At 40.9% G+C, this 17,996-nt stretch overlaps 1 protein-coding gene across 11 annotated transcripts in view; it reads left to right on the top strand.

Annotated features, from left to right (window-relative positions):
- Positions 1-1,263: 1,263 nt before the first annotated feature.
- cacna1d.L (calcium channel, voltage-dependent, L type, alpha 1D subunit L homeolog) overlaps positions 1,264-17,996 on the top strand; it is a 162,318-nt gene continuing 145,585 nt past the window's right edge. For 10 of the 11 annotated variants that reach the window (XM_041590979.1, XM_041590980.1, XM_041590972.1 and 7 more), the window contains exon 1: positions 2,846-3,107. In XM_041590979.1, the coding sequence (XP_041446913.1) occupies positions 3,089-3,107 (19 nt within the window). In that variant the 5' untranslated portion in view covers positions 2,846-3,088. Of the gene's footprint in view, positions 1,439-2,845; positions 3,108-17,996 lie in introns of those variants that run through there. The other variant, XM_041590973.1, reaches the window with a different exon arrangement.

Here is a 17,996-nt window from a genome sequence, read left to right as displayed (position 1 = left end):
AAGGAACTTTGTCTAGTGATGGACAAATTTGACTTGTTTCGCTTAGCCGGAAATTTTTTTTCTTCCATTGAAGTCTATGGGCGTCATTTCTGTGGCGAAACTTAGCGAAAAAAATTCGCTTATCCTGTTCTTCCACCATTAGGAAAAACCCCAAGGTTTAGGCTTGGCAATAGCTTCCTGTTCCCATCACCCCTGAGGCCTCTCTGAGGGCAATTGCTTTGATAAAGGCAAATATCTCTTTAAACTCACATTACCCATAATGCCCTGTTAAGCTTCATCGTAGGAAGTGTGGAAGGAAAGAGAGACAATTGTGATTATATACCATAGGGTTTAATGGATTTAATGTATAAAACACTGATTTATAACAGACCAGAGTGCTTGGGCCTAGGGGGAGCTGTCAGTTATAGAGAATATGAAGGGACAGTGGGGGGATGGAGTAAGAAGAGGTTCTGCAGCAGTTTGGGCCCAGAGGAGCTGTCAGTTATAGAAAATATGAAAGGAGTGGGGGGTGGAGTAGGAAGAGGTTCTGCAGCAGTGTGGGCCCAGAGGAGCTGTCACTTATAGAGAACTAGACATTAAGCCCGTTAAATTAACGGGCGCTAGAACATATGTAGTCAAACATTCGCCAGAGACGGTCCGTGGGGCACATGCGCAGTAGCACAATCCCACGGACACAGGGACTGGACGCAGAGACACTTCAACTTTATTATATAGGATATGAAGGGACAGTGGGGGATGGAGTACGAAGAGGTTCTGCAGCAGTTTGGGCCCAGCTGTCAGTTTTAGAGAATATGAAGGGACAGTGGTAGATGGGGTAGGAAGAGGTTCTGCAGCAGTTTGGGCTCAGAGGAGCAGTCAGTTATAGAGAATATGGAGGGACAATGAGGGGATGGAGTAAAAAGAGGTTCTGCTGCAGTTTGGGCCCAGAGGAGCTGTCAGTTATAGAGAGCAGAGCAGGGACTATTTGATAGCTGGAGATGCGGCAGAACTTCTCGGAGAGTCGTGCTCTTATCAGGGGAGGCTGCAGGTGCACGGAGGAGACTGAGTGACAGCTGAGATTCCCAGGATACAGCGCGGCAGCAGCACGAGAGGACCATTCATTCTCCTTGAGCATCTCTTCACCTCAGCCAATGAGCTCTGAGCTTAGAGATCCCACCAGCCAATCCTGCGAAGGATGAGGCTCCCTGCAGCCCCGACTCCCATAGATTTAACCTGTTGGTGTTCGGGTAGCAGGAGGGGAGCGGTTACCATGGGAACCCCATGCTCCAGGATGTGAGAGGGATGCCGGCCGGAGCTTGCGGGATTCTCCCGGTGCCTGAGTGAGATGGGGGTGGATAGGGGTTCGGCCGGGAGGCTTCTGGAGTCTGTTCGCTGCTAAAACTCTGCCCAGGCTCTGCTCATGTGCCCGGGGCTTCCAGGATGGAGGAGCGTCTGAGAGGTACTGGGATTGGGGGAGGGACCTCAGTTCTTCTATGTAACCCAGTGCCTTTCCTTTTATCCTCTGTACAACTCCCAGTCACCCTCATTGTCCTTTATATCATCCCCAGTCACCCTCACTGTCCTCTGTACAACTCCCAGTCACCCTCACTGTCCTCTGTACAACTCCCAGTCACCCTCACTGTCCTCTGTACAACTCCCAGTCACCCTCACTGTCCTCTGTACAACTCCCAGCCACCTTCACTGTCCTCTATAACTCCCATGAACCCTCACTGTCCTCTGTACAACTCCCAGTCACCCTCACTGTCCTCTGTACAACTCCCAGTCACCCCTACTGTCCTCTGTACAACTCCCAGTCACCCTCACTGTCTTCTGTACAACTCCCAGTCACCCTCACTGTCCTCTGTACAACTCCCAGTCACCCTCACTGTCCTCTGTACAACTCCCAGCCACCTTCACTGTCCTCTATAACTCCCATGAACCCTCACTGTCCTCTGTACAACTCCCAGTCACCCTCACTGTCCTTTGTACAACTCCCAGTCACCCTCACTGTCCTTTGTACAACTCCCAGTCACCCTCACTGTCCTTTGTACAACTCCCAGTCACCCTCACTGTCCTTTGTACAACTCCCAGTCACCCTCACTGTCCTCTGTACAACTCCCAGTCACCCTCACTGTCCTCTGTACAACTCCCAGTCACCCTCACTGTCCTCTGTACAACTCCCAGCCACCTTCACTGTCCTCTATAACTCCCATGAACCCTCACTGTCCTCTGTACAACTCCCAGTCACCCTCACTGTCCTTTGTACAACTCCCAGTCACCCTCACTGTCCTTTGTACAACTCCCAGTCACCCTCACTGTCCTTTGTACAACTCCCAGTCACCCTCACTGTCCTTTGTACAACTCCCAGTCACCCTCACTGTCCTCTGTACAACTCCCAGTCACCCTCACTGTCCTCTGTACAACTCCCAGTGTAGAAGGAAAGAGAGACAATTGTGATTATATACCATAGGGTTTAATGGATTTAATGTATAAAATACTGATTTATAACAAACCAGAGTGCTTGGCCCTAGGGGGAGCAGTCTCTTATAGAGAATATGGAGGGACACAGTGGGGGGATCGAGTAGGAAGAGGTTCTGCAGCAGTTTGGGCCCAGAGGAGCTGTCAGTTATAGAGAGCAGAGCAGGGACTATTTGATAGCTGGAGATGCGGAAGAACTTCTCGGAGAGTCGTGCTCTTATCAGGGGAGGCTGCAGGTGCACGGAGGAGACTGAGTGACAGCTGGGATTCCCAGGATACAGCGCGGCAGCAGCACGAGAGGACCATTCATTCTCATTGAGCATCTCTTCACCTCAGCCAATGAGCTCTGAGCTTAGAGATCCCACCAGCCAATCCTGCGAAGGATGAGGCTCCCTGCAGCCCTGCCCTTCTGTTCTAGCACATTGAGTTAATCCCCGGGCCCGCCTCCCATAGCTTTAACCTGTTGGTGTTCGAGTAGCAGGATGTGAGAGGGATGCCGGCCGGAGCTTGCGGGGTTCTCCCGGTGCCTGAGTGAGATGGGGGTGGATAGGGGTTCGGCCGGGAGGCTTCTGGAGTCTGTTCGCTGCTAAAACTCTGCCCAGGCTCTGCTCATGTGCCCGGGGCTTCCAGGATGGAGGAGCGTCTGAGAGGTACTGGGATTGGGGGAGGGACCTCAGTTCTTCTATGTAACCCAGTGCCTTTCCTTTTATCCTCTGTACAACTCCCAGTCACCCTCATTGTCCTTTATATCACCCCCAGTCACCCTCAATGTCCTCTGTACAACTCCCTGTCACCCTCATTGTCCTCTGTACAACTCCCAGTCACCCTCACTGTCCTCTGTACAACTCCCAGTCACCCTCACTGTCCTCTGTACAACTCCCAGTCACCCTCACTGTCCTCTGTACAACTCCCAGTCACCCTCACTGTCCTCTGTACAACTCCCAGTCACCCTCACTGTCCTCTGTACAACTCCCAGTCACCCTCACTGTCCTCTGTACAACTCCCAGTCACCCTCACTGTCCTCTGTACAACTCCCAGTCACCCTCACTGTCCTCTGTACAACTCCCAGTCACCCTCACTGTCCTCTGTACAACTCCCAGTCACCCTCACTGTCCTCTGTACAACTCCCAGTCACCCTCACTGTCCTCTGTACAACTCCCAGTCACCCTCACTGTCCTCTGTACAACTCCCAGTCACCCTCACTGTCCTCTGTACAACTCCCAGCCACCTTCACTGTCCTCTATAACTCCCATGAACCCTCACTGTCCTCTGTACAACTCCCAGTCACCCTCACTGTCCTCTGTACAACTCCCAGTCACCCTCACTGTCCTCTGTACAACTCCCAGCCACCTTCACTGTCCTCTATAACTCCCATGAACCCTCACTGTCCTCTGTACAACTCCCAGTCACCCTCACTGTCCTCTGTACAACTCCCAGTCACCCTCACTGTCCTCTGTACAACTCCCAGCCACCTTCACTGTCCTCTATAACTCCCATGAACCCTCACTGTCCTCTGTACAACTCCCAGTCACCCTCACTGTACTCTGTATAACTCCCAGCCACCTTCACTGTCCTCTATAACTCCCATGAACCCTCACTGTCCTCTGTATAACTCCCATGAACCCTCACTGTCCTCTGTATAACTCCCATGAACCCTCACTGTCCTCTGTATAACTCCCATGAACCCTCACTGTCCTCTGTATAACTCCCATGAACCCTCACTGTCCTCTGTATAACTCCCATGAACCCTCACTGTCCTCTGTATAACTCCCATGAACCCTCACTGTCCTCTGTATAGGTCCCATGGGCTCAGGTATCCACTGCATAATACCCAGAGATCCCACTAACCTATGTATACCTCTCTTTATATAGTGATCCTCTCATAGTGATCGCCTTTATACTCTGTATAACACACAGGACAATTTTACTTTCATGTCATTTTGATAATTTTCTGCACAATTATTAGAAGGTGAGTGAGAACTAAGCAGAGTGCGGGGGGGGGGAGAATAAACGGAGGCTAAAGAATATGCATTATAAATAGCCTGTGTGCACAGCTTGTCCTTGGGACCCCAGGGACTATCTAACAGAGACCCCCTTTATACTCTATCGAACCCCCAATCATTTAAAATTTAAAGTGATCCCCTTCTATCATCTATAACACCCCAACAACTCAGCCATGTACCTGTGTATTACAGTATATGTACCTGTGTATTACAGTATATGTACCTGTGTATTACAGTATATGTACCTGTGTATTACAGTATATGTACCTGTGTATAACAGTATATGTACCTGTGTATTACAGTATATGTACCTGTGTATTACAGTATATGTACCTGTGTATTACAGTATATGTACGTGTGTATTACAGTATATGTACGGGTGTATTACAGTATATGTACGGGTGTATTACAGTATATGTACCTGTGTATTACAGTATATGCACCTGTGTATTACAGTATATGTACCTGTGTATTACAGTATATGTACCTGTGTATTACAGTATATGTACCTGTGTATTACAGTATATGTACCTGTGTATTACAGTATATGTACCTGTGTATTACACTTTATGTACCTGTGTATTGCAGTATATGTACCTGTGTATTACACTTTATGTACCTGTGTATTGCAGTATATGTACCTGTGTATAACAGATTCTGTAACTGTGTATACAGTGCAGGTACTATAATTCCGTTGTGCATACTATCAATGTCCGTGTGAGCCGTATACATGTGTGTTTGTGACTCAGTCACTGAGGGGAGACAGAACCATGTGACCCACTATGTGACCCCTGATCCATGTATTGGGGGGGCCGGTGTCACACTTGGTACCATTGTCCTCAATTGACCCTTCATGAGCTGAGCCACTTCTTGTCTTTATCTCTCGTTGCTTTGCTGGTGCTGCTCGTGGGTCAGACTCACTGGGTTGTATAAACAGGGTGTAAGGATATTGGATTGTGAAAGTAACTTTAATTCATGTGTCTGCACTTGGCACTGGCGGTCAGCATTTGCTGCTCAGCCTTGTATTCATTGCACGTTGCTAAGGCATATAGCGCCCTAGCAACCTGATTATATTAGAATAGTATTGTCTCAAATTTAAATTCAATCAGCAGCTCCTGCTATACTGGGCTGCTTTTAACCTTGGCCTCTCCTGTTGCTGCGCGACTACAACTCCCACACTGGAGATCACTGCCCCAGAATGTAGTTCAGCCGCAGGTTTAGGATCCATGTCCTAATTAGTGTCTCTCTGCTCGTTATAGTAATTACACTCTCTAGCAGTCGCCTTCATACTCTCAGCTCATTAATTATTGGCTGGTCCTTTCCTTGCACAAAAGGGTTAATGGATTATTCACAACGGGCCTCGTCTTTATCCGTCCCAACCTTGTGTGACACAAGATGTAGCAGATGTTGTGGGAAACAATATGTCCTCTCGCTGGTTGTCTCATTCCTCACACGTGTGTCACTCGCACTCTTTACATGCACTCATTATATCCCCGACTGTCTCTTCATTCTGCAAATCCCTGCATTTTACTTACACATATCAACAGTAACAGTGTGTGTGTTTGTACGACGTGTGTTGTGTGTGTGTGCGTGTATGTGTGTGTCTCTGTGTGTATGAGTGTGTGTGTGTCTGTGTGTGTCTGTGTGTATGTGTGTGTCTCTGTGTGTATGAGTGTGTATGTGTGTGTCTCTGTGTGTATGAGTGTGTGTGTGTCTGTGTGTGTCTGTGTGTATGTGTGTGTCTCTGTGTATATGTGTGTGTATGAGTGTGTGTCTCTGTGTATGTGTGTGTGTGTGTCTCTGTGTATATGTGTGTGTATGTGTGTGTCTCTGTGTATGTGTGTGTGTGTGTCTCTGTGTATATGTGTGTGTATGTGTGTGTCTCTGTGTATGTGTGTGTGTGTATGAGTGTGCGCGTGTGTGTATGTGTGTGTGTGTGAATATGTTTGTATGTGTGTGTGTCTCTGTGTATGTGTCTGTGTGTGTGTGTGTATGTGTGTGTCTGTGTGTATGTGTGTGTGTGTGTGTATGAGTGTGCGCGTGTGTGTATGTGTGTGTGTGTGTATATGTTTGTATGTGTGTGTGTGTGTATGTGTGTGTATGAGTGTATGTGTGTATGTGTGTGTGTGTATGTGTGTGTGTGTATGAGTGTGTGTCTCTGTGTATGTGTGTGTGTGTATGAGTGTGCGTGTATGTGTGTGTGTGTATATGTTTGTATGTGTGTGTGTCTCTGTGTATGTGTGTGTGTCTGTGTGTATGTGTGTGTGTGTGTGTATGAGTGTGCGCGTGTGTGTATGTGTGTATATGTTTGTATGTGTGTGTGTGTGTATGTGTGTGTATGAGTGTATGTGTGTATGTGTATGTGTGTGTATGAGTGTGTGTGTGTGTATGAGTGTGTGTCTTTGTGTATGTGTGTGTGTGTGTGTATGAGTGTGCGCGTGTGTGTATGTGTGTGTGTGTATATGTTTGTATGTGTGTGTGTCTCTGTGTATGTGTGTGTGTCTGTGTGTGTGTGTATGAGTGTGCGCGTGTGTGTATGTTTGTGTGTATGTGTGTGTGTGTGATTGTGTGTGTGTATGTGTGTGTGTGTGTGTGATTGTGTGTGTGTATGTGTGTGGTGTGTTGTGTGTGTATTGTGGTGTTGTGTAGTGTGGTGTGTGTGTATGTGTGTGTGTGTGTGTGTGTGATGTGTGTGTATGTGTGTGTGTGTGTGAGTGTGTGTGTGTGTATGTTGTTGTGTGTATGTGTGTGTGTGGTGTATGTGGTGATTGTGTGTGTTGTGTGTGGTGTAGTGTGTGAGTGTGTGTGTGTGTATGTGTGTGAGTGTGTAGTGTGTGTATGTATGTGTATGTGGTGTGAGTTGTGGTGTGTATGTGTGTGTGAGTTGTGTGTGTGTGTATGTGTATGTGATGTGTGTGTGAGTGTGTGTGGTGTATGTGTGTGTGTATGTGTGTGATGTGTGTGTAGTGTGTGTTGTATGTGTGTGTGTGTGTGTGTGAGTTTGTGTGTATGTGTGTGTGTGTGTGTGTGTGTGTTGTGTGTGTGTGTGTGTGTGTGTGTGTGTGTGTGTGTGTGTGTGTGTGTGAGTGTGTGTATGTGTGTGTGTCAGTGCTCAGTGTGAGTCGTTATTTACACTTCTCTTCATTCAGCACAAGAGGAAGGTTTGTTTGTGTGAAGGGATTAGAGGCAGTCGCAGTGTTAATAATTATTCTCCCAATCTCTCTCTTTTCCCAGTGTGAGACGGTTTCTATTATACAGGAATTTATTTCATACTCACTGTGTATTCCCTCCTATACCTGCACTCAAATCCTATTCTCTCACTCTCCTCTTCATTTATTTATACAGACAGTCTCCGCGTTTCGTACAACATAGTGTCTGTAGGTTTGTCCTTAAGGGCAGAGGCACACGATGCTATTTGGGGAGATTAGTCACCCAGCGACAAATCATCTCTTCTTCGGGCGACTAGTCTCCCCGCAATGACTTCTCGCCGGCTACAATCTAAATCGCCAGCGGGATGGCACTCAGATCGATTTGTTTTCCGAAGTTGCTTCAGGGAAATGAAGGTATTTGATTGCCACACATTAAGATTGTAGCCAGTGAGAAGTCATTGCGGGGAGACTAGTCGCCCGAAGAAGAGATGATTTGTCGCTGGGTGACTAATCTCCCCAAATAGCATCGTGTGCCTCTACCTAGAGTCCTGCACCGAACCAATTTGTTATCCCGACCCCTGACCCACAATGCAGACCCGCAACAGGAAAATCAACGATTCCGTCCAACGAAGCCCAGTATCTATGAATCAAAATGTGGTAACAAAAAGGTCAGACGCAGAATTTAACTGCAAAAAGTTGTAGTGCTTTTAATTACACGACATGTTTCCAGCAGGAGCTCTTTTTCAAGTTAAAAAAAAAACTTGTCGTGTAATTAAAAGCACTACAACTTTTTGCAGTTAAATTCTGCGTCTGACCTTTTTGTTACCACATTTTGATTCATTGTTACTGTAATGACCTCTGTATGTAAGTGGGAGTTTGTATGTAAGTCACGTGTATGTAACTCGAGTACACAAAACTCACACATACCTTAGTGTTGTCACTATTGTCACAATTCCCTGACCTGTATAACTGGGCCTTGTGCCTTTATATGGTCACAGAACAACTCCTCAGTGACTTCTAATATCCTTATCATTTACAGTAGGGGGTACATTACCCCTTATAATACATGAGTGATACTCAGAGTTCCCTGTATAACTCAGCCTGCAGCCTTGTGCCTTTATATGGTCACAGAACAACCCCTCAGTGACTTCTAATATCCTTATCATTTACAGTAGGGGGGTTACATTATCCCTTATAATACATGAGTGATACTCAGAGTTCCCTGTATAACTCAGCCTGCAGCCTTGTGCCTTTATATGGTCACAGAACAACCCCTCAGTGACTTCTAATATCCTTATCATTTACAGTAGGGGGTACATTATCCCTTATAATACATGAGTGATACTCAGAGTTCCCTGTATAACTCAGCCTGCAGCCTTGTGCCTTTATATGGTCACAGAACAACCCCTCAGTGACTTCTAATATCCTTATCATTTACAGTAGGGGGTACACTATCCTTTATAATACATGAGTGATACTCAGAGTTCCCTGTATAACTCAGCCTGCAGCCTTGTGCCTTTATATGGTCACAGAACAACCCCTCAGTGACTTCTAATATCCTTATCATTTACAGTAGGGGGTACATTATCCCTTATAATACATGAGTGATACTCAGAGTTCCCTGTATAACTCAGCCTGCAGCCTTGTGCCTTTATATGGCCACAGAACAACCCCTCAGTGACTTCTAATATCCTTATCATTTACAGTAGGGGGTACATTATCCCTTATAATACATGAGTGATACTCAGAGTTCCCTGTATAACTCAGCCTGCGGCCTTCCTATATATTTATCTTTTTTCCCTATTAATAACATTGGGATCACCCATCGTTTTTACTGGTCATGCTGGTAAAATACCGGCCAGGTGGCTACCCTAGCTTTACTTAATGCATCTCATTACGTGTGACTAGCCATGTACCTTCAAGAGATAAATGACTACTGACTATAACCCTTTCCCTGCTGTGCTGAGTGTAATATGAGGTTGTTATCTGGAACTCTGTGTGTTTCCTGGATATTCAGTAATGGGCTCATACACAGATAATGTGCTGTTATTGTGCCACATACTTACATCCTGGAATAGTGAGAACTGGGGGTGTCGGGCAACAGGCAGGATTAGGGCTGATCTGTAAAGATACCAAGATACATTTTTCTAAAGGGGAAATTTACCTATAAATTAACTTCTAGGTTTTTTAGAGTCACTTGTTCTAAGCAGCATCACAAATGGTCTTCATGGTTTGAGAACTTTAGAAGTTTTTCTTTTCTGTTTCTTGTTTAGGTGACAATGTTACCTGGTCGTTTGGGGGTCACTGACCCTAGCAACCGAAAAACCCAACAGACTGCGAGGCTTCGGTTTTGCTGTTATCCTCATTTTGTTTCTTGTGTTACTTGACCCAATGCTACTTTATATTTCATTCTGGTTGCTAACGTAATTTACCCGTAGCAACAGTTCGCTGTTTAAGAATAATGAACGTTTAATGACAGTGTAAGAATAATGATAGCGCACTGCTGGGGTATGTGAGGTGTGGGGTGTACCCCAACATTGTTATGTACCCCAGTTATGTTGCATTAGTGACAGTAAAGAGGTAAGGAGTGAATGTGATAGGGCTGTCGGCATTGCTCCATTGTAGATACTGGACGTCGTGTTTTGGGGAGCGGCTCAGTAAGTGGAGGTGTGGGGCACCCCCAGAGTGCTTGTATCTTAATGGGGCTCATTTGTAACCTTCACTGAGCGACTTCAGGCTTCTGCCCTGTGGGGGTCCGGCTGTGAGGGGGAGATGTGCTCATTTATATATAGAGACCTGGTATATAAATCAATATACGACCTGAAGGTTCCCCGGGGGTGGGGCATCTGTTTGACACCCCAAGTTCCTTTGATAAACGGGGAGCGCAGTGGGTAGAAATACATTGATATTCGGGGGGCCGGGGCAATCTTTTTATTGTGTCTGTTGCACAATAGGCTCCCTGGGGTAGAGTCCTGCGCGGGTCCATTTTTTGGAACCCCGACTCGTACCCGCAACCTGCAATCCGCAACCCGCATTTTTACCCGCTTGGACCCACTACCCGACCCGCAAGTACCTTATCCGCAACCCAGAGCCGCTGACCATCAAGAATCAGGAAGTGATGTCATTGGAAACCAGAAGTGACATCATCGGAAGTAGACGTGATCAGAAAAAATGAGTAAAAATCGGAATTGAGAAGACCCGCGACCCGCAAACACGCAGAACTGCCGACCCGTGTCTATACCCGCACCCGGAACTTCTACCCGCAGGATTTTGCGGTTAACCCGAGGTTAGCTGACCCGCTGCAGGACTCCTGTTATTATATTAATATTTTATATCCTGCAGCCCTCCAGCTGTTGTTTAGTTACAACTCTCAGAATTACCCAACGGGGGCTGCAGCTCGGACTGGCCTGATTCTAAAGGGCTTATGTATCAATGGGCAGAACAACAAAATCACTAACATTTTCCCTTTGTTTTCATTTCTCTCGAGATTTGCTGGAAATCGTCACTTTGCTGAAACTTGTTTCTCCCTATTCAGACCAGTCGAATCACATTTATTTCCCTATATCTTGCAGGGGAGGGGAAAAATGGGGAAAAACATTTATGACAAGCTCCTCCAAAGGGTAGAATATTGGGGTTTGATTGACAGGACACGGGGGGTAATTTATCAACACTGGGCAAATGTGCCCATGGGCAGTAACCTATAGCAACCAATCAGATTGCTGCATTCATTGTTCTACTTGCAGCTGGCTTTAAAAAGCTAATCACTGATAGGTTGCTATAGGTAACTGCCTATGGGAAAATCTGCTCACAAGTACCTGATGAAGGATCATTGGATCTGAAACATGTTGTGCAAAAAATAAATAACACTGAATTTATATGGTTCTCCAGAGGGAACTTTATTTTTGATTCTTGAAATTGAATGGTTTTGTCAGGGCCATTACTCCGTGGAGAAGAATCTAATCATGAAATAATATTGTGAGAGGATATCACCAAAAGCTGCAAATTACAGTAGGGAGTACATTATCCCTTATAATACATGAGTGATACTCAGAGTTCCCTGTATAACTCAGCCTGCAGCCTTGTGTCTTTATATGGTCACAGAACAACCCCTCAGTGACTTCTAATATCCTTATCATTTACAGTAGGGGGTACATTATCCCTTATAATACATGAGTGATACTCAGAGTTCCCTGTATAACTCAGCCTGCAGCCTTGTGTCTTTATATGGTCACAGAACAACCCCTCAGTGACTTCTAATATCCTTATCATTTACAGTAGGGGGTACATTATCCCTTATAATACATGAGTGATACTCAGAGTTCCCTGTATAACTCAGCCTGCAGCCTTGTGTCTTTATATGGTTACCTCCTCAGTGACCTGATATCCTTATAATTTGCAGAAGGGGGTATCTGCAGCTTAGGCATCATTGATTTGTACATAATAAGCTTCATATATCTCTTTGGGGAACACACCTACTACTGTTCCTATATAGAATTGATTTATTGTAGTTATTTGGGATTATTTTGGGGATCATGACCGGATACCCCTGGGAATTCAGTGAAAATAACCCTAATTTCCCGCTATATTCTCCATTTTCCGCATCCCTGTGTTTACAGAGTCATATGATTTAATGATTATTTTCCGTGTGTGTTTTGCATTGGACGGCACCTGCATGCATCACACGGCAGCCATACGTATGTTACACTCTATATTTCGAATTTCACGGCTATTTTTTAGTTCAGAGACAGTGCCAGGAGCCTTTCTGATAGGGTTGTCACCTTTTCTTGAAAAAAATACCGGCCTTTCTATATATTTTTTCCCTATAAATAATATTGGGATCAACCATCATGTTTACCGGCCAGGCCTGTAAAATACTGGCCGGATGGGAACCCTACTTTCTGCCCTGGGTGTGGATTAGACAGCACATATCTCCCCCATTCCTTCTTTTCTTGTATATTCGCCTTCCAGTATCCGGCACTGAAGCAACTGGGCCACACAGCCAAATATGTGTCTAACCCCTGTAGCAAACTTGTTATCAAAAGGTTACATGTTTTTGGCACCACTGGACTCTCTGCATTCCTGGGCCCCACATCAGTTGCAGGGTCTTCTCTCGCCTATTGTCAGGGCACAGCAATCAGTATGGAGCAGGAGCAGGAAGCTGGGGGTGCAATGTTGTGGCCCAAAACCTACTGTTAAGTCTCTGCACTGCACCCCTCATTCATGTAATATTTACACCCCTTATTTAGATCCCCTATTCCTCCTCCTGCCATCTCCTTGTGGGCACAGTACAGTATAAAGTACAGTATATAGTACATTAAAAAGTACAGTATAAAGTACAGTATAAAGTACAGTATAAAGTACAGTAATAAGTACAGTATAAAGTACAGTATATAGTACAGTGTAAAGTACAGTATAAAATACAGTATAAAGTACAGTATATAGTACAGTAATAAGTACAGTATAAAGTACAGTATATAGTACAGTTTAAAGTACAGTATATTGTACGGTAAAAGTACAGAATAAAGTACAGTATATAATACGGTAATAAGTATAATAAGAGGGTCTTCTCTCGTCTATTGTAAGGGCACAGCAATCAGTATGGAGCAGGAGCAGTCAGCTGCTCTGCACCCCTCATTCATGTAATATTTACACCCCTTATTTACACCCCCTATTCCTCCTGCCATCTCCTTGTGGGCACAGTACAGTATAAAGTACAGTATATAGTACAGTAATAAGTACAGTATAAAGTGAAGTATATTGTACAGTAATAAGTACAGTATATAGTACAGTAATAAGTACAGTATATAGTACAGTATAAAGCACAGTATATAGTACAGTAAAAAGTTCAGTGTATAGTACAGTATATTGTTCAGTAAAAAGTACAGCATAAAGTACAGTATATAGTACGGTAAAAAGGACAGTATATAGTACGCTATAAAGTACATTATATAGTACAGTAAAAAGTACAGTATATAGTACAGTATGTACTACAGAATAAAGTACAGTATATAGGACAGTATATAGTACAGTATATAGTACAGTATAAAGTACAGTATATAGTACAGTATATAGTACAGTATAAAGTACAGTATATAGGACAGTATATAGTACAGTATATAGGACAGTATATAGGACAGTATAAAGTACAGTATATAGGACAGTATAAAGTACAGTATATAGGACAGTATATAGGACAGTATATAGTACAGTATATAGGACAGTATATAGTACAGTCTGTAGTACAGTATAAAGTACAGTATATAATACATTATATAGTACAGGTATGGGACCTGTTATCCAGAATGCTTGGTACCTGGGGGTTTTTTCCGGGTAATGGGTCTTTTCGTGATTTGGAACTTCACACCTTAAGTCTACTAGAAAATCATATAAACATTAAATAAACCCAATAGGCTGGTTTTGCTTCCAATAAGGATTAATTATATCTTAGTTGGGATCAAGTACAAAGTACTATTTTATTATTACACAGAAAAAGGATTATGGATTATAATCAAGTCTTTGGGAGATGGCCTTTCCATAATTCAGAACTTTCTGGATAACAGGTTTTTGGATAACGGATCCCCTACCTGTACAGTATAAAGAGATGCCACTAACACGGCCCTCGCTCGCTTTCATTGCTGTAATGACTTGTATTTGACAAGCAATAATGATATGGTTACAGTAATCCCCAATGCCCACAGCATGGCCGGCCTGAGCTATATTTGGATTGATGCGCAGCCAGCTGTCAGCTTGATATATATCTGTATTCAGGCTGGAAACGGGGCCCCCCTGACACTCAGTAATATGTACTTATTGTATATATAGCAGATACACACGTGTGCCTTTATGTTAATGTATAAGGCCTTTACAGATTTGTAAACAAGAGATACACACTACTTCCTAAATAGATACATTACTTTCCTTATTCCCTGACTCTCATTCTTTGTATTGTGTCACTGTCCGTGGGAATATTCAGATGGATACATTTATTCCCTGTGTATTATATACATTTATTCCCTGTGTATCATATACATTTATTTACTGTGTATCATATACATTTATTCCCTGTGTATTATATACATTTATTTACTGTGTATCATATACATTTATTCTCTGTATCATATACATTTATTTACTGTGTATCATATACATTTATTCCCTGTGTATCATATACATTTATTCCCTGTGTATCAAATACATTTATTCCCTGTGTATCATATACATTTATTCCCTGTGTATCATATACATTTATTTACTGTGTATCATATACATTTATTCCCTGTGTATCATATACATTTATTTACTGTGTATCATATACATTTATTCCCTGTGTATCATATACATTTATTCCCTGTGTATCATATACATTTATTCCCTGTGTATCATATACATTTATTTACTGTGTATCATATACATTTATTCCCTGTGTATCATATACATTTATTCCCTGTGTATCATATACATTTATTCCCTGTGTATCAAATACATTTATTCCCTGTGTATCATATACATTTATTCCCTGTGTATCATATACATTTATTCCCTGTGTATCATATACATTTATTTACTGTGTATAATATACATTTATTCCCTGTGTATCATATACATTTATTTACTGTGTATCATATACATTTATTCTCTGTGTATCATATACATTTATTCCCTGTGTATCATATACATTTATTCCCTGTGTATCATATACATTTATTCCCTGTGTATCATATACATTTATTCCCTGTGTATCATATACATTTATTTACTGTGTATCATATACATTTATTTACTGTGTATCATATACATTTATTCCCTGTGTATCATATACATTTATTTACTGTGTATCATATACATTTATTCCCTGTGTATCATATACATTTATTCTGTGTATCACATACATTTATTCTCTGTGTATCATATACATTTATTCCCTGTGTATCATATACATTTATTTACTGTGTATCATATACATTTATTCCCTGTGTATCATATACATTTATTCCCTGTGTATCATATACATTTATTTACTGTGTATCATATACATTTATTCCCTGTGTATCATATACATTTATTTACTGTGTATCATATACATTTATTCCCTGTGTATCATATACATTTATTTACTGTGTATCATATACATTTATTCCCTGTGTATCATATACATTTATTTACTGTGTATCATATACATTTATTCCCTGTGTATCATATACATTTATTTACTGTGTATCATATACATTTATTCCCTGTGTATCATATACATTTATTTACTGTGTATCATATACATTTATTCCCTGTGTATCATATACATTTATTCTCTGTGTATCATATACATTTATTCCCTGTGTATCATATACATTTATTTACTGTGTATCATATACATTTATTTACTGTGTATCATATACATTTATTCCCTGTGTATCATATACATTTATTTACTGTGTATCATATACATTTATTCCCTGTGTATCATATACATTTATTCCTTGTGTATCATATACATTTATTTCCTGTGTATCATATACATTTATTTACTGTGTATCATATACATTTATTTACTGTGTATCATATACATTTATTTACTGTGTATCATATACATTTATTTACTGTGTATCATATACATTTATTCCCTGTGTATCATATACATTTATTTACTGTGTATCATATACATTTATTCCCTGTGTATCATATACATTTATTTACTGTGTATCATATACATTTATTCCCTGTGTATCATATACATTTATTCCTTGTGTATCATATACATTTATTTCCTGTGTATCATATACATTTATTTACTGTGTATCATATACATTTATTCTCTGTGTATCATATACATTTATTCCCTGTGTATCATATACATTTATTCCCTGTGTATCATATACATTTATTCTCTGTGTATCATATACATTTATTTACTGTGTATCATATACATTTATTCCCTGTGTATCATATACATTTATTTACTGTGTATCATATACATTTATTCCCTGTGTATCATATACATTTATTCACTGTGTATCATATACATTTATTCCCTGTGTATCATATACATTTATTCCCTGTGTATCATATACATTTATTTACTGTGTATCATATACATTTATTTACTGTGTATCATATACATTTATTCCCTGTGTATTATATACATTTATTTACTGTGTATCATATACATTTATTCTCTGTATCATATACATTTATTTACTGTGTATCATATACATTTATTCCCTGTGTATCATATACATTTATTTACTGTGTATCATATACATTTATTCCCTGTGTATCATATACATTTATTTACTGTGTATCATATACATTTATTCCCTGTGTATCATATACATTTATTTACTGTGTATCATATACATTTATTCCCTGTGTATCATATACATTTATTTACTGTGTATCATATACATTTATTCCCTGTGTTTCATATACATTTATTCTCTGTGTATCATATACATTTATTCCCTGTGTATCAAATACATTTATTCCCTGTGTATCATATACATTTATTCCCTGTGTATCATATACATTTATTCCCTGTGTATCATATACATTTATTCCCTGTGTATCATATACATTTATTTACTGTGTATAATATACATTTATTCCCTGTGTATCATATACATTTATTTACTGTGTATCATATACATTTATTCCCTGTGTATCATATACATTTATTCCCTGTGTATCATATACATTCATACATTTATTCCCTGTGTATCATATACATTTATTTACTGTGTATCATATACATTTATTTACTGTGTATCATATACATTTATTCCCTGTGTATCATATACATTTATTTACTGTGTATCATATACATTTATTTACTGTGTATCATATACATTTATTCCCTGTGTATCATATACATTTATTCCCTGTGTATCATATACATTTATTTACTGTGTATCATATACATTTATTCTCTGTGTATCATATACATTTATTCCCTGTGTATCATATACATTTATTTACTGTGTATCATATACATTTATTTACTGTGTATCATATACATTTATTCCCTGTGTATCATATACATTTATTTACTGTGTATCATATACATTTATTCCCTGTGTATCATATACATTTATTTACTGTGTATCATATACATTTATTCCCTGTGTATCATATACATTTATTCCCTGTGTATCATATACATTTATTCTCTGTGTATCATATACATTTATTTACTGTGTATCATATACATTTATTCCCTGTGTATCATATACATTTATTCCCTGTATATCATATACATTTATTCCCTGTGTATCAAATACATTTATTCCCTGTGTATCATATACATTTATTCCCTGTGTATCATATACATTTATTCCCTGTGTATCATATACATTTATTCCCTGTGTATCATATACATTTATTTACTGTGTATCAT

Source organism: Xenopus laevis, chromosome 4L (assembly GCF_017654675.1).
Source record: "Xenopus laevis strain J_2021 chromosome 4L, Xenopus_laevis_v10.1, whole genome shotgun sequence".
NCBI classification, from domain to species: Eukaryota; Metazoa; Chordata; class Amphibia; order Anura; family Pipidae; genus Xenopus; species Xenopus laevis.
Note: the sequence above shows the minus strand (reverse complement) of the source record. Positions and strands in the feature narration are given on the sequence as shown.